The 22,582-nt window shown below is 39.9% G+C and overlaps 1 protein-coding gene across 9 annotated transcripts in view; it reads left to right on the top strand.

Moving 5' to 3' along the window:
* Positions 1 to 22,582, top strand: part of FHOD3 (formin homology 2 domain containing 3) — a 492,791-nt gene that overhangs the window by 253,483 nt on the left and 216,726 nt on the right. Inside the window, exon 1 of one of the 9 annotated variants that reach the window (XM_033177888.1) lies at positions 1,876 to 2,045. The exons of the other annotated variants lie outside the window; for them this stretch is intronic. Within the exon in view, the coding sequence (XP_033033779.1) occupies positions 2,003 to 2,045 (43 nt within the window). The 5' untranslated portion in view covers positions 1,876 to 2,002. Of the gene's footprint in view, positions 1 to 1,875; positions 2,046 to 22,582 lie in introns of those variants that run through there. 9 annotated transcript variants of the gene reach the window in all.

The following is a 22,582-nucleotide window of genomic DNA, read 5'->3' as shown; positions in this document are numbered from 1 at the left end:
TTCAAAAGTTTGCTAATTGCTTTCTCCAAGAAAAAATGTCGTATTTAAACAACAGATTCTTAAACTGGAACTTCATGTGGTTTCCTTTTAAAGGGGTTGAATTTGCAAATTGCCAAAGATGGTTTACAGTGTCTGACTTGCTGGGACACCTGTATTTGCTAAAAGACATGTTATTTTGAAAACACCTAGTATATTTGGAAGCACACACACAAAAAAATGACTAAGGGAAAGTGGGGTGCATCAGCTCCCTGTGAGGGTTATTTTTATGTATCAACTCAGCTGGACCAATGTCCCTAAATATGTGGTCAAACATTATTCCAAATATTTCTGTGGGAGTGTTTTTGGATGAGATTACATTTAAGTTGATAAATGTAAGGAAAGCAGGTTGCCTTTCGTTATGTGGGTGAACCACATCCAATCAATCAGAAGGAATTTTGCAAAAGATGGTGCTTAGACTGCAACATTGGGTCCTTCCTGAGCATCCAGCCTGACAGGCTTCAACTCCAACTGCAGTATCAGTTCTTTCCTGGATCTTCAGCTGGCCAGCCTACCCTGCAGATCTTAGACTTGCCAGCCTTTATAATTATGTAAGCCAGTTTCTTAAATTGATATATAATGTGTGTATATATATACATACTATATGTATGTCAATGTATTTTATATAAATGTAAGTGTATATATTTTTATATACATACATTTCCTATGGGTTCTATTTCTCTGGAAAATCTTGACTAATACACTCCCCTTTCAGAGAGATCCACTAGCAGAGAAATTTTTGGTCAAGAAATATAATTGCATGGTGTTTTCCTTGATGGCCTGGTTGGACCATACACTGTCATATATGTCCCCTTCTTTTGTCCAGAAAAGATAGTGTTGGACAGTCAGGAGGAACACCCAAGAAGAAACCCTAATCAGTCCACCTACGTTGAACAAAATAGAACATTCTTGAAGTTTCCAGATGCTGAAAAGCCTTTTAAACTCAGCTGACCTGAGGTCCTGCAGACGCAGGATCCCTGTCACCCACTGGGGATGTGAGGTATAGAAGCAAGCCCCATGTACTGGCCTCATATTGAGGCCCAGTTGAGCTCCAAAATGGGACAAAGTGCTGTTTTCCCTAAAACTTGTTCTTTTTACTCTTCAAATCAGCATTTGGTACTACTGCCAGTGCCAGTGCTGAGTGTTTCAAGAACAGTTCCACTTCTTAAAATAAAAATGTTTATGGAGAAAAGATCATACTTCTAATCTCTTTCAGTTATTTCTGTGGTAGAAGCTGGGTACTTCATATCTGAAAACCCAGATTAATTGCCCTTGGAGTGGGGCAGACAGTAGAGATTGAATGTAGCTATAGCAAGTTAAATCTTCAAACAAAACACGTAAGATGATTTTAACGTCTTACATAGGCTTCTGGCACAAGGTATGTGTTATTAAATATGTCACATGAGTGAGAGCTTCTCGGAGTGTGCCCTAGAGAGGTGGCAGAGTGTATGTGTTTCTCGGCAGTATCATTGTTGAATATTAGAGCAGCTGCAGGTTAGAAAGGAAGGCAGGGCTTCTGGGCAGATGCCTGGCAGGAGAGGTGCTCTCTGCAGAGTTAGTGCCGGGAACTGGTGCTACCTCCCCACCCTATCTCCCTGTACAAGTGTCTCATGCAGGGCCCCACTTGGCCCAGTCAGTGTGGTCAACGGTGAAGAGCACACGCTGTTTGCTTGCTTTGTGTTGACTTTCCTTTTTACTTTTTGTTTGTTACCTAATTGCCTCTGGTCTGTGGGTAAATGTTTTATTAGTTGGGGCCAAAGCCCAGGCATTCTCCGGGCCTAATGAATCAGGCTACGTCTCCAGGGAGCCCACGGTGTGAGGTGCCTGGGCACGTGAGTCACTGGGCTGGGTGGCTGCAGAAGCCTGTCACGGCAGTCGGCTCCCTCACTGCCTCTGGACTTGCGAAAATTTTGGTGAGGTGGAGAGATCGCCACAGGCTGAAAGCATTAAGGAGAACCACCCTGGGATGCGGAGCAGTCAGTGTACTGTGGAGGAAACATACAAACCAGGTGAGTATGTGTGGACAAGCTGGGGCTTGGCTGCCAGATGCCACCCTCTGGTGGGACTGCTCAGGGACATCTCCTCCTCCTCTCTTAACATCTTCCCCAGGTGTTTCTTTGAACAGAGCAATGGGTACTTTTCCAGCAATATAAAAAGCTTTGAACAGAGAAATTTTACAGATGATATTAACTTTTTAAAAATTAAACAAAAAACAGCCTACTTTCAGAAGTTGGAATTTCTTACATTAAAATCCTGGGAAAATTAAATATTTTGCCATGAGTTTTTACATCTCTAAAACTAGGGTAATAATACTGACTACCTGGTGTTGCCATGAAGATTCAATGAGGCAATGCTTGTAGATTATCTTCTTGTAGATTGGTAGTGCAAACTTCAGAATTTAAAAATTTATCCATGTTCACCCTCTGTCCTTCTCCTTGTTTCTCTCTCCCCCTCTCTCCCTGTCCCCTCACCTTTGATCTAAGTCAACAAAAATTCATTTTGTGCCCCGTGAGCCAGGACTGGGCATACAGTGGTGAACAAGACACACATGGCTCTGCCCTATGGAACTTTCCATTCTGGCCAAGATGATAGACAAGGAACAATAAAGAATATATGTAATAATGATGGCTGGTGATAACTGCTGTGAAGAAACATAAAGCAGGGGTGAGGCTTCTAGAGGGTGGCATGTATGAGGTGAGCAGATACTATTTATACAGAGTGGATGAGGAAGACCTCTTTGAAGACATAATATTTCACCCAAAGAATGGAGCCAGCTGGAGGTAAATCTGCATCCAAAATGTAAACAGCAATAGATTAAGGCATTCGAAGCAGTTTCTGAACCCTCAGGAATACTGCTGATAACATATCGGTGTTACCAGCTGAGGGATGATCATCATGAAACTTTTTAAGTTCTAGAAAGAATTTCTAAATCTGTGTGTGTGTGTGTGTGTGTTATATGCAGGGAAAGTGCATTTTCCTCAGCATGGATTATGATTTATCTCTCTCTATGAGAACACTGTTGAGAGAAGCTCAGCTCAATTTAGCAGAGCATAAGTGGAAAGTAGACATTTGAATGATACTGATGGTTGATTTCCATTAAGTAGGAATTGAACTGTTGAATTGTTGCTTCTTTGACATGTGGAAATGAGTAAACCTTATGTATCTCTTGGTCTTTAAAGAAAATCTACTTTGATATAAAAAATGCTGTTTAAAAACTCAGCTTATACACCTACAACTATCAGAAATGCAGCTAACAGCTAGCAGTTTGTAAGGAGTTGCCTTGGAAACCTCTTTCCTAGAGAGAACCCTCCACATGTAATGTACGGCTTGCCATTTGGAAAACAACCAGTGTGAAATCCTTCTCGAATCTGTGGGTGTGCCAAGGCAGGCTTTTCCTCATGGAGAAGTAAGTGCTGTTGCTTTAAGGGAAACCCTTTTTCATAGGTGTATAGGAAGAAGAAATGCCTGTCAGCCTGCATTGGCTGTGGCTGGCGTTGCGTTCCACAGCAGTTCATCTTGAGATGTTTCTGGCAAACCTCTGTTTTCAGTGCTACTACGAATAGGGACTGTTTACCACCCCTGGTATGTACTAACCACTAAGGTACTTAGTAGCACCTTGGCCTTTTTTATTCCACATCTGTGTTTTGACTCACAGTTCCTTTCTTTGTAGCAGTTCATGACATGTGTGCTTTAGAGTTTTGATATTTCATTTAAAAGGTTGACCTGGGTCACCTTAAAGTGACTTTATGTATGTTTGCAGTATTCGGTTAGTTTAAGCTTTAGTGTAATCAACAGAGAATGGCTATCTTAGCAGCATATTAATTTTTCAGGTGTTAGTCTTTTGTTTTCTTCAGAGACAGTGGTGTTAATGAGCGACTCTAGGAAGTTCCCCTTGTTCCGTATCCAGTACCAGGAAGGGAGGGTGTCAGGCTGGAATGGTAATTAACGAGAGTTCAGGTTTGTCTGTTGCAAGATGAGGCAAATGTTTTTACTTGCACCCTGGGATCTCAAGCATACTCAGATGGATGGGTGCTTTGGTCATGTTCTGGCATTCCCACTGCACATCATGCATTTGGAGTGATGTTACTGAGGCTGTGAGGGGACACAGCATAGGCGGCGTGAAGAATTTAGCAGGAATTTCATGGTAACATAGAGTACTCACTTCACGCTGCTTTACAGTCTTCAGTGTTGACTCCCTCAAATCATCCATTCTTTTTTCATTTATGGGGTAATCAGCATAGAATCTCGAAGCAAGCAGTGAGATCTAAGGGCTTGAAAGTCAATGTGCCCATGACATATGGCTTCAGACTAGAGCGTCAATTCACACTGCCTCACAGTGCTGACCCCGCGGAGGGTGGAGTTGGCTCCATCCGCCCTAAGCCGCTCCCTGGGAAGGGCCTGCATCCTGGCCCTGTGTCCTCCCGCCTTCAGGGGCAGGTTGGAGCTGGGCCCTGTGCTCCTGAGTGGCATCCTGGTTGAGACGAAGGACACATGAAAGTGTGGGTGAGGAGAGGCCAAGCTCCTGGCAGAACCAGGCCGGCCAGTTCCCAGGTGCATTCCCAGGTTTGAGGCACTGACTTGAGTGGAAAGTTTCTCCTTCCCATCTCTCTCCAAGGCCATGATTGCAGATCACCACAGCCAAGACTCACAGGGGAGCCACCAAAGGCAGAAAAGGGTTTTGTTTTATTTTTCCTCTTTTTTGAAAAGAAAAACCAAAAAAACTTCTTGTTTTTCTATGAGGTAGATTTGTCACAGGTTAAACCATCTCATTTTATATTTTTAGTGTAGAGAAGAGGTTTCACCATGTTGGCTAGGCTGGTCTCGAACTCTGGACCTTAGGAGATCCACCTTCCCTGGCCTCCTGAAGTGCTGAGATATAGGCATGAGCCACCGCACCCAGCTGTAACCATCTCATTTTAAAACCAAGGACAAGGAACATAAGCATTTATCTCCAGAAATACAATAAGACAAAAGGGAACAGAACACAGGAGGGAGGAAACCTTAGAGAAATTCAGGAAGGAACGTCGCAGTGCCTGTGGGAGATGCTCACCTGCAGATCGTTGGAGGCAGCCTGTGTTCTTCATACCCCGCAGCTACCTTGTCTGCTGCCACTGTGAGGTGCCTGGCTAGCCAGCTCTTCGTGAGATTGGTTGTTTTGAACTAAGCCTGGGAGGAAAATAGGATTAAAGCAGAGGAATAAGATTGGATTTGATGAATGTTTAACACAAAACAATTTTGGGCCTGGCATAGTGGCTCACGCTTGTAATCCTAACACTTTGGGAGGCCAAGGCAAGCAGATTACCTGAGGTCAGGAGTTCGAGACCAGCCTGGCCAACATGGTAAAACCCCATCTCTACTAAAAATACAAAAATTAGTCAGTTGTGATGGTGCATGCCTGTTACCTCAGTTACTTGGGAGACTGAGGCAGGAGAATTGCTGGAACCCAGGAGGCAAAGGTAGCAGTGAGCCGAGATCGTGCCACTGCACTCCAGCCTGGGCAACAGAGTGAAACCATGTCTCAAAATAAATAAATAAATAAAATTCTGTACCTTCACTCACTCAGCAAACACTGGTTGATAATCAACAACTTACCAGGCATCCTGTTTAGCTCTGGGCGTGCAAAGATAGGAGAGTCAGCAATTTATCAATTTGTTATGGTGATATTTCCTGTTAGTTTTTGTAGGGGACTTATTTTTCTCTTTTGTTAGGTTCAGCCATTGGTATTTAAAACAGATGCCTCTAATCTGTGGGTGAATGTGCCTTTGAGGCATAATTGACAATAATAATCTGTACCTACTTAAGGCATAAAATCTTGATATGTTTGGACATATGTATACACAGTTGCCGCCATCATCACAACCAAGATAGTGACTGCATCCAGTACTCAAGACTACTTGGGATTCTCTTTTATCCCCAGTGCCACCCATCCCTTCCCCAGGCAACCACTGATCTACCTTCTGTCACCATGGATTAGACTGTATTTTCTAGAATGGTATATGAATTGGATCATACAGTACATGTCCTTTTATAGTCTGGCTTCTTTCACGCAGCGTACTTCTTTTAGACGTCACATGGTCTTAATAGTTCATTCCTTTTCATTGCTGGGTAGCTTTCCATCATCTGGATATACCACAATTTCTTTATCCATACACGTGTTGGTGGACATTTGGGTGTTTCCAGTTTTAGACTATTCAAAATAAAGCCTTTGTGAACATCAGCATACAAATGTTTGTGTGAAGATGTGCTTTTGTTTCTCTGTGGTAAATACCTAAGATGAAATTGTTGAGTCATAAGTTAGGTATATGTTTAGCTTTAAAAAATACTGCCAAACAACTTCCAAAGGAGTTGTTCTAGTTTGTATCCACACCGTGGTGTATGAGAGTCTAGTTCATCTACATTCTTTCCAACACTTGGTGTGGTTAGTCTGTTTAATTTTAGCCATTCTACCAGGTGAGTAGTGGTATTTTACTGGGGTTTTAATTGGCATTTGCCTAATGACTAATGATGTTGAACATCTTTTTTATGTGCTTATTTGCTATCCATCCATCATCATTGGGTGAACTGTTTGTTCTACTCTTTTGCCAATTTTTAATTGGGCTTTTTCTGTTTCTTATTTGATATTATTATTTTTTAAATATTTCTTTATTATTGAGTTTTGAGTTCTTTACTGTTCTAGATATAAGCCTTTTATCAGATATGTGAATGCAAATATTTCCCCCAGTCTGTAGCTTATTTTTTCATTCTCTTAGCAGTGTTTCATTCTCTTAGTGTGTTTCAAAGAGCACACATTCTTAATTTTGAAGAAGTTCAGTTTATCATTTTTTTTTTTTCTTTTATGGACCATACTATTGGTGTCAGATCTATGAAATCTTTTTTTTTTTTTTTTGAGACGGAGTCTTGCTCTGTCGCCCGGGCTGGAGTGCAGTGGCTGGATCTCAGCTCACTGCAAGCTCCCCCTCCCAGGTTCATGCCATTCTCCTGCCTCAGCCTCCAGAGTAGCTGGGACTACAGGCTCCCACCACCTCGCCTGGCTAGTTTTTTGTATTTTTAGTAGAGACGGGGTTTCACCGTGTTAGCCAGGATGGTCTTGATCTCCTGACCTCGTGATCCGCCCGTCTCGGCCTCCCAAAGTGCTGGGATTACAGGCTTGAGCCACCGCGCCCGGCCGATCTATGAAATCTTTATCTAACTTAAGGTCACAAAAATTTACCATGTTTTTTTCTAGAAGGTTTTAGTTTTAGGTTTTAAATTTATAGCTGTTATCTATTTTGAGTTAATCTTTGCATGTAGTCTGGATCAAAGTTTTATGTAGTTCATTTTTGTTGGCCTATGTGTAAACAACGGTTCCAGCACCAACTACAGAAAAAAACGATCTTTTCTTCTGTCTCTTATTAGAGAAAACTTCTTTAGTTTTGTTAGTATCTGGAGAAAAGTGCCTTTTCTCAGAGACTGAATTATCTGTACATCTTTACTAAAAATCACTTGTCTATATATATATAGACCAGTGGTAGATGATATATTGGGGTCTATTTCTGAACTTTTCATGCCATACCATTGATCTATTTGTCTGTGATATTACCAATACCACACTGTTTTGATTACTGTCATTTTATAATAACTCCTAAAGTAGGTAGTGTAAGTTTTCCAGTTCTGTTCTTCTCTTTCAAAGACCTATCTGAGGTCCTTTGCATTTCTGTAAGAATTTTGTGGTTTTTTTCTGTCAATTTCTAGGGGAAAAAAGCCTACTTAGACTTTGATTGGGGATGCATTAAATTCACAGATCAATTTGGGGAAAACTGATAACTTCAAAATATTGAGTCTTTTAATCTATGACATGATATATCTCTACTTGGGTAACTAATTTCTCTCAGCAATGTTTTATAGTTTTCAGCACACAGACATTACTTATCTTTCATGCAATTCATCAATAAGTATTTCATATTTTTATATATTTTTTAAAATTCCAATTTCAAATTGCTCATTTGTATTTTTTAGACATATAACTTAATTTTGTGTATTAATCTAGTATCATACAACCTTGGTAAACTAACTTATTAGTTCTACTAGCTTTTCTGTAGATTCCATAGGATCTTCTCAGATGATTATGTCATCTGTGAATAAAGCCAGCTTTACCTTCTCCTTTACAATCGAAACTACTTTTTCTTCCTTTTCTTTTATTGCTCTGGCTGGCTATAATGTGGAATAGTGTTGAATAGAAGTGATAAGAATAGAAATCTTTGTCTTATTCCCCATCCTAAGAGAAAAGCATTCAGTGTTTCACCATTAAGTATGATGTTATCTGCAGGGGTTTTTGAGATGTCCTTTATTAAGTTGAGGAAGTTTCCTTTTATTTCTTGTTTGCTGATAATAGGAATGCAAGTTAGATTCTGTTAAATAATTTTCCTGCATATACTGAAATGATCATTTTTTGTTTGTTGATATAGTGAACCACATTGTTTATTTTAAAACTGTTAAACTGGAGTAAACTCTACTTGGTCATGCTGTATTTTCCTTTGAATACATTGTTAGATTTGGTTGGCTAAATTTTTTTCTTCCATGTATGTTCCTGAGAGGGATTGGTGTATAGTTTTCTTTTCTCTAATGATTTTGTTATTGTGGCAGTGCTGGTCTTATTGGATGAGTTGGGAAATATTTGCCCCTCTTCAGTTTTCTGGAAGAGTTTGTGTAGAGTTGGTATTATTTCTTTAGTTTAATTAGATCCCATTTGTCAATTTTGGCTTTTGTCGCCATTGCTTTTGGTGTTTTAGTCATGAAGACCTTGCCCATGCCTATGTCCTGAATGGTATTGCCTCGGTTTTCTTCTAGGGTTTTATAGTTTAGGGTTTTAGGTCTAACATTTAAGTCTTTAATCCATCTTGAATTACTTTTTGTATAAGATGTAAGGAAGGGATCCAGTTTCAGCTTTCTACGTATAGCTAGCCAGTTTTCCCAGCACCATTTATTAAATGGGGAATCCTTTCCCCATTGCTTGTTTTTGTCAGGTATGTTAGAGATCAGATGGTTGTAGATCTGTGGTATTATTTCTGAGGGCTCTGTTCTGTTTCATTGGTCTATATCTCTGCTTTGGTACCAGTACCATGCTGTTTTGGTTACTGTAGCCTTGTAGCATAGTTTGGAATCAGGTAGCACGATGCCTCCAGCTTTGTTCTTTTGACTTAGAATTGTCTTGGCAATGCGGGCTCTTTTTTGGTTCCATATGAACTTTAAAGTAGTTTTTTCCAATTCTGTGAAGAAAGTCACTGGTAGCTTGATGGGGATGGCATTGAATCTATAAATTACCTTGGGCAGTATAGCCATTTTCACGATATTGATTCTTCCTATCCATGAGCATGGAATGAATATTCTTCGATTTGTGTGTGTCCTCTTTTATTTCGTTGAGCAGTGGTTTGTAGTTCTCCTTGGGTCCTTCACATCCCTTGTAAGTTGGATTCCTAGGTATTTTATTCTCCTTGAAGCAATTGTGAATGGGAGTTCACTCATGATTTGATTCTCTATCTGCTATTGGTGTATAGGAATGCTTGTGATTTTTGCACATTGATTTTGTAACCTGAGACTTTGCTGAAGTTGCTTATCAGCTTAAGGAGATTTTGGGCTGAGATGATGGGGTTTTCTAAATATACAATTGTGTCATCTGCAAACAGGGACAGTTTGACTTCCTGTTTTCCTAATTTAATACCCTTTATTTCTTTCTCCTGCCTGTTTGCCCTAGCCAGAACTTCCAACACTACGTTGAATAGGAGTGGTGAGAGAAGGCATCCCTGTCTTGTGCCAGTTTTCAAAGGGAATGCTTCCAGTTTTTGCCCATTCGGTATGATACTGGGTTTGTCATAAATAGCTTATTATTTTGAGATACGTTCCATCAGTACCTAGTTTATTGAGCGTTTTTAGCATAAAGGGCTGTTGAATTTTGTCAAAGGCCTTTTCTGCATCTATTGAAATAATCATGCGGTTTTTGTCTTTGGTTCTGTTTATATGATGGATTATGTTTATTGATTTGTGTATGTTGAACAGCCTTGCATCCCAGGGATGAAGCCAACTTGATCATGGTGGGTAAGCTGTTTGATGTGCTGCTGGATTCGGTTTGCCAGTATTTTATTGAGGATTTTTGCATCAATGTTCATCAGGGATATTGGTCTAAAATTCTCTTTTTTGTTGTTGTGTCTCTACCAGGCTTTGGTATCAAGAAGATGCTGGCCTCATAAAATGAGTTAGGGAGGATTCCCTCTTTTTCTATTGATTGGAGTAGTTTCAGAAGGAATGGTACCTGTTTGTACCACTGGTAGAATTGTACCACTGGTAGCTCCTGTTTGTACCACTGGTAGAATTCAGCTGTGAATTTGTCTGACCCTGATTTTTTTTGGTTGGTAGGCTATTAATTATTGCCTCAATTTCAGAGCCTGTTATTGGTCTATTCAAGGATTCAACTTCTTCCTGGTTTAGTCTTGGGAGGGTGTATGTGTCCGGGAATTTATCCATTTCTTCTAGATTTTCTAGTTTATTTGCGTAGAAGTGTTTATAGTATTCTGTGATGGTAGTTTGTAGTTCTGTGGGATTGGCTTCTGCACAGAATAAGAAACTACCATCAGAATGAACACGCAACCTACAGAATGGGAGAAAATTTTTGCAATCTACCCATCTGACAAAGGGTTGATATTCAGAATCTACAAAGAACTTAAATTTACATGAAAAAATCAAACAACCCCATGAAAAAGTGGGCAAGGGATATGAACAAACACTTCTCAAAAGAAGACATTTATGCAGCCAACAGACAGACACATGAAAAAATGCTCATCACCACTGGCCATCAGAGAAATGCAAATCAAAATCACAATGATATACCATCTCACACCAGTTAGAATGGCGATCATTAAAAAGTCAGGAAACAACAGGTGCTGGAGAGGATGTGGAGCAATAGGAACACTTTTACACTGTTAGTGGGACTGTAAACTAGTTCAACCATTGTGGAAGACAGTGTGGCGATTCCTCAAGGATCTTGAACTAGAAATACGATTTGATCCAGCCATCCCATTACTGGGTATATACCCAAAGGATTACAAATCATGCTGCTATAAAGACGCATGCACACGTATGTTTATTGCTGTAGTATTCACAATAGCAAAGACTTAGAACCAACCCAAATGTCCATGAATGATAGTCTGTATTAAGAAAATGTGGCACATATACACCATGGAATACTATGCAGCCACGAAAAAGTGTGAGTTCATGTCCTTTGTAGGGACATGGATGAAGCTGGAAATCATTCTGAGCAAACTGTCGCAAGGACAGAAAACCAAACACCACATGTTCTCACTCATAGGTGGGAATTGGACAATGAGAACACTTGTACAGAAGGTGGGGAACATGACACACCAGGGCCTGTCGTGGGGTGGGGGGAGTGGGGAGGGATAGCGTTAGGAGATATACCTAATGTAAATGATGAGTTAACGGGTGCAGCAAACCAACATGGCACCATGTATACCTGTGTAACAAACCTACATGTTGTGCACATTGTGCACATGTACCCTAGAACTTAAAGTGTAATTTAAACAATTGGTATTGTTTCATCGTTGAACATTTATTATAATTCACCAATGCAGCCATCTGGTCATAGCCATCCCTTTCTGGTAAAAATTTAGCTACAGATTCTATTTCTTTAATAGATGTTGGACAATTCAGGTTATCTGTTTGTTCTTGAATGAGGCTGTGTTAGTTTGTACCTCTCTAAGGAATTTAAGCATTTCATCTAAGTAGTCAAATATTTTGGCATAAAGTTCAGATTTTCTTATTTTAAATAAATCTGCGGAATCTATAGTTGTAATAATCTCATTTCTAGTATTTGTAATTTGTTTCTTCTCTTTTTATTAATCTGACTATATATATATATATATCAATTTCATCGATCTTTTCTAAGAACCAAATTGATTTTCTGTATTTTCTTTTTTTAATTTCACTGATTTCTCTTCTAATGTTTATTATTACCTGTATTTTGTGTACCATGGGATTGCCTGCTCTTATTTTTCTAATTTCTTAAAGTGGAAGCTGCATTCATTGATTTGAGACCTTTGTTATAGACTTAGAGTGCTGTAAATTTCCTTGTAAGTACTTCTCTTTAGAAGCATCCCATACATTTTGATATATTGTATTTTCATTTTATTCATTTCACAATCTTTTTAATTTCTCTTTTGGTTTGTTCTTTAACCCTGGGTTATTTAGAAGTGTGTTACTTACTATAAAAATATTTGAGGATATACCAGAGATTTTTTTATTCATTTATAACTTGATTCCTTCATTCCGTTGTGGTCAGAAAACATGCTTTATATGACTTGAATCCTTTAAATATATCGAGAGTGTTTCCGTGGGTCAGAATCTGGTCTATGAGCACTTGAGTAGAATGTACGTTCTATTGTTCTTGTGTGGAATAGCCTATAAATGTCAATTAGGTCAAGTTGATGGATAGGTTTGTTCCAGTCTTCTATATACTTATTTTCTGTCTCCTTTCTGTAATCTATGTAGATTACTCTGAAATTATTGTTGATATTTTCAACCATAATTGTAGGTTTTACTATTTCTCCTTTAGTTCTATCAATTTCTGCTTCAGGTACTTTGAAGCTTTGTTGTTATAAACAGAGCTTAAGGTTTACATTTGTCATTTCCTGTTGTCAAATTGACCCCTTTATCATTATGAAATGACATTCTTCATCTCTGGCAATATTCATTTTTCTGAAACCTATTTTGCCTGGTATTAATACAATCATTCCAACTTTCTTTTGATTAGCATTAACATGGTATATTCTTTTTTTAATCCTTTTAATTTTAGCTGATTTTTTTCTTTTTATATGAAAAGATCACTTTTGTAGGACTCATTTCATCGTGTCTTGGTTTTTTATCCAATCTCATTTTAAATTGGTCTGTTTAGATCATTTGTATGTACTGTGACTAATGATGTGGTTAGGTTGAAACCTGTCAGTTTACTATTTCTTTGCTATTTGTCTCATCTGTACTTTGTTACACTTTCCTCTTTTTCTGCCTTTTTTTGATTATTTATTTGTAGGATTTTAAAATCTTCTTTTTAGCTGTAATTCTGTTATTTTCATGATTGTTTTAGGGTTTACAGTACAGTTGACCCTTGAACAATATGAATTTGAACTGTGAGATGTGTGGTTCACTTATACATTATTTTTTTTTTTCAGTAAATACAGTTGACCCTCCATATCAGCAGGTTCCTCGTCTCCAACCAAACTTGGATCAAAAATATAGTATTTGCTGGATATGAAACCCATGTGGAGAGAGGGTCAACTTTTTGTTCTGGTGGTTTAGCAGATGCAACAATGGAACTTGAGTATGCACAGATTTTGGCATCCATGGGTGGTCAGAGAACCAATCCCCCAAGAATACGGGCCGGGCGCGGTGGCTCAAGCCTGTAATCCCAGCACTTTGGGAGGCCGAGACGGGCGGATCACGAGGTCAGGAGATCGAGACCATCCTGGCTAATACGATGAAACCCTGTCTCTACTTAAAAATACAAAAAACTAGCCGGGCGACGAGGCGGGCGCCTGTAGTCCCAGCTACTCGGGAGGCTGAGGCAGGAGAATGGCGTAAACCCGGGAGGCGGAGGTTGCAGTGAGCTGAGATCCGGCCACTGCACTCCAGCCTGGGTGGCAGAGCAAGACTCCGTCTCAAAAAAAAAAAAAAAAAAGAATACTGAGGCACAACTGTTTATATCTTTAACTCATCACAGGCTTTCTTTAGATGATGTTATGCCTCTTTGTGTATAGTATAAGGAACTTATAATAAGAGTGTCATGTATTCCTTCCCAGTCTTTGTGCCTTTTGTCATACCGCTTACATTTGCGAGTGTTAAAATAATACTGTTATTTTTCTGTTTAAGTAGCCAGTGACCTTTTAAAGAGATTTTTAAAATAAGGGGAAAAAACTCATGTATTTACCTTTGTAGTCATCTTTTCCAGTGCTTCCAATGCTCTTTATTCCTTTTTAGAGATTTATATTTCTACCTGGTACCATTTTCCATATACCCAAATGATTTTCTTGTAGTGAAGGTCTGCTGTTGATGGATTATTTTACCTTTGTGTATCTGAAAAGGTCTTTATTTCACCTTTGTTTTTCAAATATTTTTTCACCTGGTATAAAATTCTAGGATGACAGATTTTTTTTCTCCAGTACTGTAAATATGTTGATCCATTTTCCTCTTACTTGTATTGTCTTCAGTAGGAAATTTGCTGCCATTCTTATATCTTTTTGTTTTGTTACATATGTGTCTATTTTCTGTTCTTTACTTCTGTATCAATGGTTTTGATCAATTTGATTACGAGCTGAATTGATATGATTTTCTTCATGTTTCTTCTGATTGTGGTTTGTTATTCCTCTTGGATCTGTTGGTTTACAATTTTGAACAAATTTTGAGAATATTCAGCATTATATCTTCAAATATTTTTTTTATCACCGCCTCCATATTCTCTCCTTCAGGAAATCCAGTAACCAATATGTGCTACGGTTTACTGATGCTATTTATTTTAAAATCTTTTTTTCTTTGTTTTTATTTTGGTTTGTTTCTATTGCTACATCTTCAATTTTCTGAATCTTTTCTTCCATGTTTAATCTTCTTTTAATCTCATCCAGTGTAATTTTCATCTTAGAAAGTTCACCTAAAAGTTCAATTTCAGTGTCTTTACTATCTTTCATGTACCTACTTAACTTTTCAAATATACAGAATACTTTATAATCATTATTTCAATGTTCTTGTCTGATAATTCCAATGTTTTAATCAATTAATTTTTCTTCAAACTAGTTTCATATTTTCCTACTTCTTTGCATGTGTGGCAATTTTTTATTGAATTTCCCACACTGTGACTTGTACTTATTACATGCTGATATTTTCGTATTCTTTATAAATATTTGTCACATTTGTTCTAAGGCCCAGTTACTTGTAAACACTTTGATCGTTTAAGGTATTATTTTTAAGATTCGTTAGGTGGAACCACAGAAACATTGAATCTAGGGCTAACTATTCCCAGTGACTAAAACAAGATCCTTCTGATTGTTGTGCCCTATGCCCCATGAATTGTGAGATTTTCTTGTCTGGCTGGTGGGAATAGCTGTGTATGAATGCTGGGTAATTTTCTTTCCAATCCTTTTCGAAAGGTTCTTTCCCTGACTGAAATACATTCCTGCACTGAGTAGTACTCTGTTGACTACCCAAAAGGGGAACCCTCGGTAGATTTTCAAGTTCTTTTTCCTAGGTGGTTCTGTCTTAGTCTGTTTGGGGAGTTCTATCTACTTTGCTTTCTTAGGTCTCCCAACTTGGAGGTCTGGATGAGCTATGCCAGGGTTCCGCCTCCCTGTGTGATGATGTGGGAATCTTCTCAAGGAGAAGTAAGCTGGGCCACTGGAGGGCTCACCTCCATTGTTTTCCAACTCCCTAGAATATATTCTGTTATTGCTTGCTGTCCAGTGTCTTGAAAAGAGTTATATTTAGTCTAGCTTTTTATATGTTCCAGGCAGAAGGGGAAATTTGATCTCTATTCCTCTTTTGGCTAGAAGTGGAAGTCTTGCAAACATTTATATTTAAAATATATTGACAGTGTACAGTGATTTACAAAAACTATAAAGCTTTTTGATCTAATAATCCTACCTCTGGGAATATATCTGAAATATTTCCAAAAGGGAAACAGATGTTACATACAACATTCTGTATAGCATTGTTTGTAATGAGAAATTAGAAAGAATCAATGTTTATCAAAAAGGAGAAAGGTTAAGATCAAGGCATATCTATACAGTGAAATATTAGTGGTTTATTTTAAATGACAATTTCTAAGATTTTCAATATTTAAAACATTAATACTAAATTTATTAAAAATATATTAAAATAGCCCATGGTATGTCATCATTGGAACTTGATAAAAGTGTACACATTCTTATGGATTGAAAACTCAGAACGGGCTGCCTTCGTCTCAGCGGTGTCACTGCTGAGTCACAATGCTTCCCGCCTGCACTCACACCCACAATTCAGACCCCTGTGCTCTGCTCAGCTCTCAGTCCTGCCTCCTCTGGCAAGCTATTCTATTGTCAGCAGTGTTTTCACAGTACAGGAAGAATCACCTGGCTCCAACCAACTTGGTCATCTTCACCTATTGTAATATCTTCTCTCTCCTGACCTTCTCCTTAGACCACTGTCAGCCATCACTTACTCATGGTTTTTAACAGTATCCTTGAGTTGGATTCTTTTGGGGCTTATTCAGGTTTTCAGGGCAGGATGATGTTGAAAAGCCCCAAAGGTTTCAAATAGCAGTGTTTGGTCACCTTGCTATTGAAAGACGACCCACAACTGACTACTGAGTAGTGTCGTTTGTCCTCCTAGAGTCCTCTATGGCTGCTTCTTTTGGCTCAGCAGAAAGAGGAATGAGTTAAAGATGAACTGAGCAGCAGGGCCGGTGACATCAGTCCTCCTCCACTCGGAAGGAAGCTGTTAAAATAGGACAAGCTGACTTTGCCCTTTCCTCCTTTCTGAATAATAGGCTTCATTTTTATGTGATTATTGTTTACTAATTACCTACCATTCACCTGCAGCCCCCCACCAATGTTACTTCTTCCATACCCCTCTGTACTACATTTTAGCATCTTGCCTGGGCAGGACACACAAGCTGTTTAAACAGAGCTGCACAGTGATTATTTTTCCTTCCTTGTGTAAGGTTTGTGCCTCCCTGAGGATGTGTCTATTTTGGTTTTCATCATTATCATATCCTGACCTGAGAGAGAGTGATGAAATCAGCTTAGATAGAGCCCGTGGCCTTAAGTGATTGCTGTTAAAATAACTTCCCTGTGCAAGTTGTATAAAAATATAGGACCATGAGAACACATTGCTAGTGCCCCTCCCAAAGTCTGGGAAGGGGCCTGTTGGAGTGAGGGACTCTGAAGGATAAGCTTTGTTAGCACCCCGGTCCTACAGCATGAATTATGTTAACTGCCACTCTAGACCCTTACTTTTCTCTGTGGCAGGTATCCACTGGGAAAGACAGTTGCAGCAAGCTGAGAGAGGCATACTTTTGGAAGGTGTGTTATTTCTAGGGTCCTTAAAATCAAACTCCACATGCAGCAGACTTTTTCACCTGCTTGGTTGTCCAAATTTTCAGGAACTGTCCTTGGGCACCCAGAGTGAGTGAGTGAGTGTGTACCCCTTCTTGGGTAGATGAATTAGCATAAAAAACAGGGTTACATCTTGCCTAAGTTCGTCCTTTGACTTAGATAGCTGCTTACTGATGCTCCTTTCTGTCTGAGGGTAGTTAGGCTGGGCCTTGCATCTAACCTACTGGAGCCCATTCTCAAGCAAGCTTATACTAAAGCCAGAGCTTCCCCAAAACATAGTTGCAGGGCCTTGGAATGAGGACTGTTGAGGATGTTGGTAAACAGTTTCCATTGGTGGAATTTAAGTACCAGAGGTCAAATCACTTGTACAACATTGCTTGTTTGGCAAGAGGCAGTGGGGATGGCCTCAAATGCAAGTTTCTTTGGCTTTGGAGGCTGCACTTGCCACCACTTGCCTGGCCTACCTCCCATGTCTTCCCTTCAGAGCTCTTGTGGAGTAACGGGTCTGATCATTCTCCATTCCTGACCATTGCAGTGTTCTGTCCGTTTGGCTGAGGTGATTCCTGCCAAATGGCCCTAGCAGAGTGTCTGGTGCTTAACAAATGCTGCAACTGTTTGCATGAGTGGGTGTGTATGTCAGACTTTAGAAAAGCTAAGAGAATTTGGGCCAAATGGAGGCTAACACCTCTCATAGATCCCCACAGTTTGGGTTGAAAGATTGGAGAGAGGCCTGCAGCACAGCCTTGCAATAGCTTTTCATTAACACTTTCTTTCATAGCTTTGTGTGTGTGTGTGTGTGAAGAGCAGCTGTTTTTTTCTCTTTGTTTTTGTTTGTTTGTTTAAGGAGATATTTAATTATAGTGTATAAAGCAGTGTTTGTCAACCTTCTGTTCAGAATCATCCCCCTAAGGAGCCTTTTAATATATTTTTTTCTGAATCACCCCAACTCTCATGAAATTTAAATTCTGCAGACATTCTGTTTACGTATTCTGCCCCTGTGGAGGCTGCACACATTTGTGATATCTAAGATGTCTTTGCTCCCAAGAATCCATTTTCATGTTTCTAGCTCCTATTAAGAATTGATGGTCTGAAGTATTTATTCTATTCCATTTCAGTAGCCAATAACATGAGAAATACTTATATAATTACAGAAATGAAAACAAAATACTAGTCATTGATTGACAGCCAGTAATCGCTATTAGGATGGCAAAACAATTCTGTTCTAATGAACACGTAATTACAGCTGCTGGGGAATAGCTATGAAATAAATGGAATCTAATGTGTTGGCCCAGGAGACAGGATGGTGACGGTGAGGTCTGGGGACACTCAGCCTTGTCACATGGGTCAGCTCTGTAAGGCCAGGCTAGTCTTACAGGAAACACCTCCCAGGACTGTTAGAGCAGACGTCCAGGTCAGGAGGCCTGAGGTGCATTTATGATTTTCTGCTGTGGCTATTAGGCTGCTGGTTTTTGAGAAGTAGTATTTTTGATATGATTTCATTTTGACTTTTTTATTGTGGATATATCATAAAAACACGTTAACCATTTTTGTACAATTCAATGACATTAAATATCTTCATAATGTTGTGCCACCATCACCACTATCTATTTCTAAAACTTTTTCATCACCCCAAACAGAAATTATATACCCGTTAGGCAGAGTCGCTCCTCAATCTTCCTTACCCCCACTTCATCTTTGTTCTTTGTACACTATCAATTTAGAGCTGACAGAGATGATTGAGTGTGGTCACAATAGGAAGATTTCTGGTTCTTTGACCATTATGCTTGTGTTGGTATTGTTCTAGGCCATAAAATACACAAAACCAATATGATTAAAAATACATTGGGCAGGCTTGTAATACTTCCCAAGAATTTAGATTTTGCTAAATGGTAGGCAAGTGACTACTACTATACTGTTTATTTTATTTTATTTTACTTTATTTTATTTATTTTATTTTATTTTTTGAGATGGAGTCTCACTCTGTTATCCAGGCTGGAGTGCAGTGGTGCAATCTTGGCTCACTGCAACCTCTGCCTCCCGGATTCAAGCGATTCTCCTGCCTCAGCCTCCCAAGTAGCTGGGATTACAGGCACCCACCATCACTCCTGGCTAATTTTTGTATTGTTCATAGAGACAGGGTTTCACTATGTTGGCCGGTCTGGTCTTGAACTTCTGACCTCAGATGATCCACCTGCCTTGGCCTCCCAAAGTGCTGATGTGAGCCACTGCACCCGGCCATGACTACTACACTGGATCTTCATTTTTAAAAAGTCCCATTGTAGAGGTCTATAATAAAGGAATAAAGTCCTCTGAGAAGAAAGTAAGGGACTGTCTTGTTTAAAAACATTATTTACTGTATTGCATGATATGATTTTAAAATGTTTAAGAGTTGAAATTTTGAAACCGTGTCTATCAAACATGCAGCTGTGCAGCTTAGCAAACATGGATGACATTCAGATGCCGTTTCCAGTCATCTGGAGCCTGCTGGGCTGAAGGGGACCAGCGCCTCTTACCTCTTCCTTATCCATAGTTCTCTGCCTCATTGGAGAACAGGATGTGGGAACTGAGGTTATTCTGAGTTTGTCTTTGAGCTTGGTTTTGGTGAGACCCAGGTGTTGATGCCGAGCCTGCTGGGGAGAGCCATAACTCAAGCACAGCCTTTAAAGTAATAGTTTGGTTTAGCATTGAGCAGTGGCTCATATCCCTAGCTGTACAGGAGACTCACCTATGGGGCCCTGACCAACACCAATGCCAGGTCTGTGCACATGCCCAGGTCCGTCAGGTGCTGGAAGTGAGATCCAAGGGGTGGGGAGGGGAGGGGCAGTGGTTTAAGGCTCTGATGTGATGATTCTCCTCTGTGGCCAGGCCTGGGAACCCCAAGCCTGTCAGTCAGGGCCTGAGATGCCAGCCATCAGGTAAGTGCAGGACACAGGTTCTGTGGCCTTTGCAGGGGCCCAGCAGCCAGTCCCCTCAGGTACGTGTTTCTAGACACAGAGTCTTCGTGGTGAAATTTTAGTGAGGAAGTTGAGTAAATTGAGGGGTTTTAAAGTTAAAATTCTAAGAGTGTTGAAATCCTAAATAGAGAGAAGTACAGAATTAATTTGCTGCATATACTCTTATTGTTTTACATAACATCCAAAAACATATTTCTGATTTTTACAGAGCACTGATTTTTGAAGGGTTGTGTATTAATAAGGCAGGTTTGTGGAATTATGTCTGAAACATCAGACTGCAGATAGAAATACCTAGTCGAAGCCCCCTAGTGCCAGACACTTCATATTACACCCCCGCAGGGGCTTTCGGGTAATGTTACCTTGGAGCTGGGAGTTTTGGAGGTCTTTGGGTTAAACCGTTTTGTCTCTTAAATGATACCATTGAAGTCCAGAGAGGTTAATTAGCATAACAGCATCAACAAGAACGGCCAACCATCAGCCACATGCTGTGTTAATACATCAGCATATTTCGTCCTAACCATAAGGGATCCAGGTTGGACTTGTCTTCCATCTTATGACTGCGTATGCTACATAGTTTTTGGAAGTAGGAAATGGTGGAGATTACATGTAAACCAGCTTCTCCATGGGTTTAAGTCCCATGAGTTTTCTTGATGCGGTACTGTCCTAGAAGCAAAAATCAGGGGAACTATTCTGGTACCTTTTATTTTCTCATGCCCTGGAAACTCATGTGTCTTCTCCCTGCTATGTGTGCCCCATCCTTTAAGGTATGCTTGTCAACCTCTCCATGAATCCTCCTCTGATTACTCAGGCTCATATCAGCCTCACCCTTCTCTGAATCTGGGTGTTTATGAACTCCATTCCACTCTGCTTGGGCTTAATTACTCATCTCTACACCTCGTGTCCATTGTTTCTGTCACCTGGTGAGCAGGCATGTCAGTCAGGGACAGATGCCCTAAGTGTATGTGTCCTGCGTGAGCCTTCACTAGGCCAGGAGGAGCTGCTTTTCCCAGGGTCACTGGCCAAACCCTTGTCATTGACTCAGTGTCACCCCAGGTCCCAGTGGGAAGAGCCAGAGTGAGTGTGAGCACATGAGAGTGAATGAGACAGTCCAGTCACTGCTGACCCTGCTGCAGAGTCCATTTCTGGTTCATTCCACCTGTGGCTCTGACCTGCTTTGGAGAGGCTGTGTGCTTCCACTGGTATTTCCTTGGTTGTAAGTCTTAGAAGATCATTATAGAACAGATCATTAAAGTGACTGTTTTTCTTTCCATAGAGAACCTAGAAGTCTGCCAAAAATTTTTAGAGATTCAAAACTTGCTAATCTGTTATACTTTCCTTCATTCCTTTGGTGTCTCCTTATCTAAAATATGGGGAACTGTAGAACAGGAAAAACTGGGAGAGGGTGAGGAGCATAGGTGTAACTGAGGCTGCTATAGCCCAGCAGTAATGAAGCACCTGTTTCTGTACAGGTGGCTGATGAGGGCTTCTTTTAAACTTTAGCATGGGAATCTGGGATATAAACTTGGCTGCTATTGGGAAGGCGAATGAATAGGCCAGAAACAAACCAGTCTTCTGTGTGCATTAGATGGGAGAAGATGCAAAGAGCTTAGCTACATAATGTCCTGCTAGGAAGGAAGGTCTATCAGAAAGAAGCACATCAATGTCAATGATTCTGTTTGGAAGGCCTGGGGGGAGGGAACGGGGGTGGGCCCTCCCTCCTTTGAGAGTTACTAAGAGTTAAGCTTGTAAGTGTTAGGGGAGAATATTAGGCCTGATTTATTTAACAACTTTTTTGGGGGCCCTTTTTTAGGAAATGGTCATTCTAAGGTAGAGAGAGGGTAGTAATCTAAGACTGCTTTAGAAAAATTTGCATTGCAAATGCTGCTAAATGTCAGCAAGGGACTCAAAACTTTGACACCTTGTTGGAGCTCTTTGTGCTGATTAAATTCTTGTCTCCAGCCTAGAATTGGCAGCTTATTCTCCTTAATTTTCATGCTGTAATAGGTATTAAAAGAGTATTTCTTTGACAGTTGCCCTTGGGGAAAACTGGACCGGAGCTTGTTATTTAGGGCAGACAATTCAGTGGAAAAGAATAATAACTAGACTCCAAGGTCTTCATTTAGTTCCAAGAATGTCAACAATATCAACCTCTTTTTAATATTTACTGCAGGCTCTGGTGAATCATGGAAATTAGGGGTAGACAAATCCAGTTCAGAGTTAAGAATGGTGAATTTTAATGGTCTGATTAAAATTAATTGAAATCCCTTCTTTAAGATGAATTAGCCCTTCCCAGAAGATAAGGGGTGAGTGATACTAATAGTTTTGTTTTATTTTTCTCTCTGGAGATTACTTTGATTTAAAAACTCACTGCACATTTTCAGAGCTCCTCTGTTCTAATTGAAGAAAGCAGTGCCTATCTTGGTGCTTAGTGCTGAGCTCTTGGAAGAACTGATTGTACCCTACAGTTTCCCC

This window comes from Trachypithecus francoisi, unplaced genomic scaffold (genome assembly GCF_009764315.1).
Source record: "Trachypithecus francoisi isolate TF-2019V2 unplaced genomic scaffold, Tfra_2.0 Lachesis_group19, whole genome shotgun sequence".
Classification (NCBI taxonomy): domain Eukaryota; kingdom Metazoa; phylum Chordata; class Mammalia; order Primates; family Cercopithecidae; genus Trachypithecus; species Trachypithecus francoisi.
This window is presented reverse-complemented; position numbering and strand designations above follow the sequence as displayed.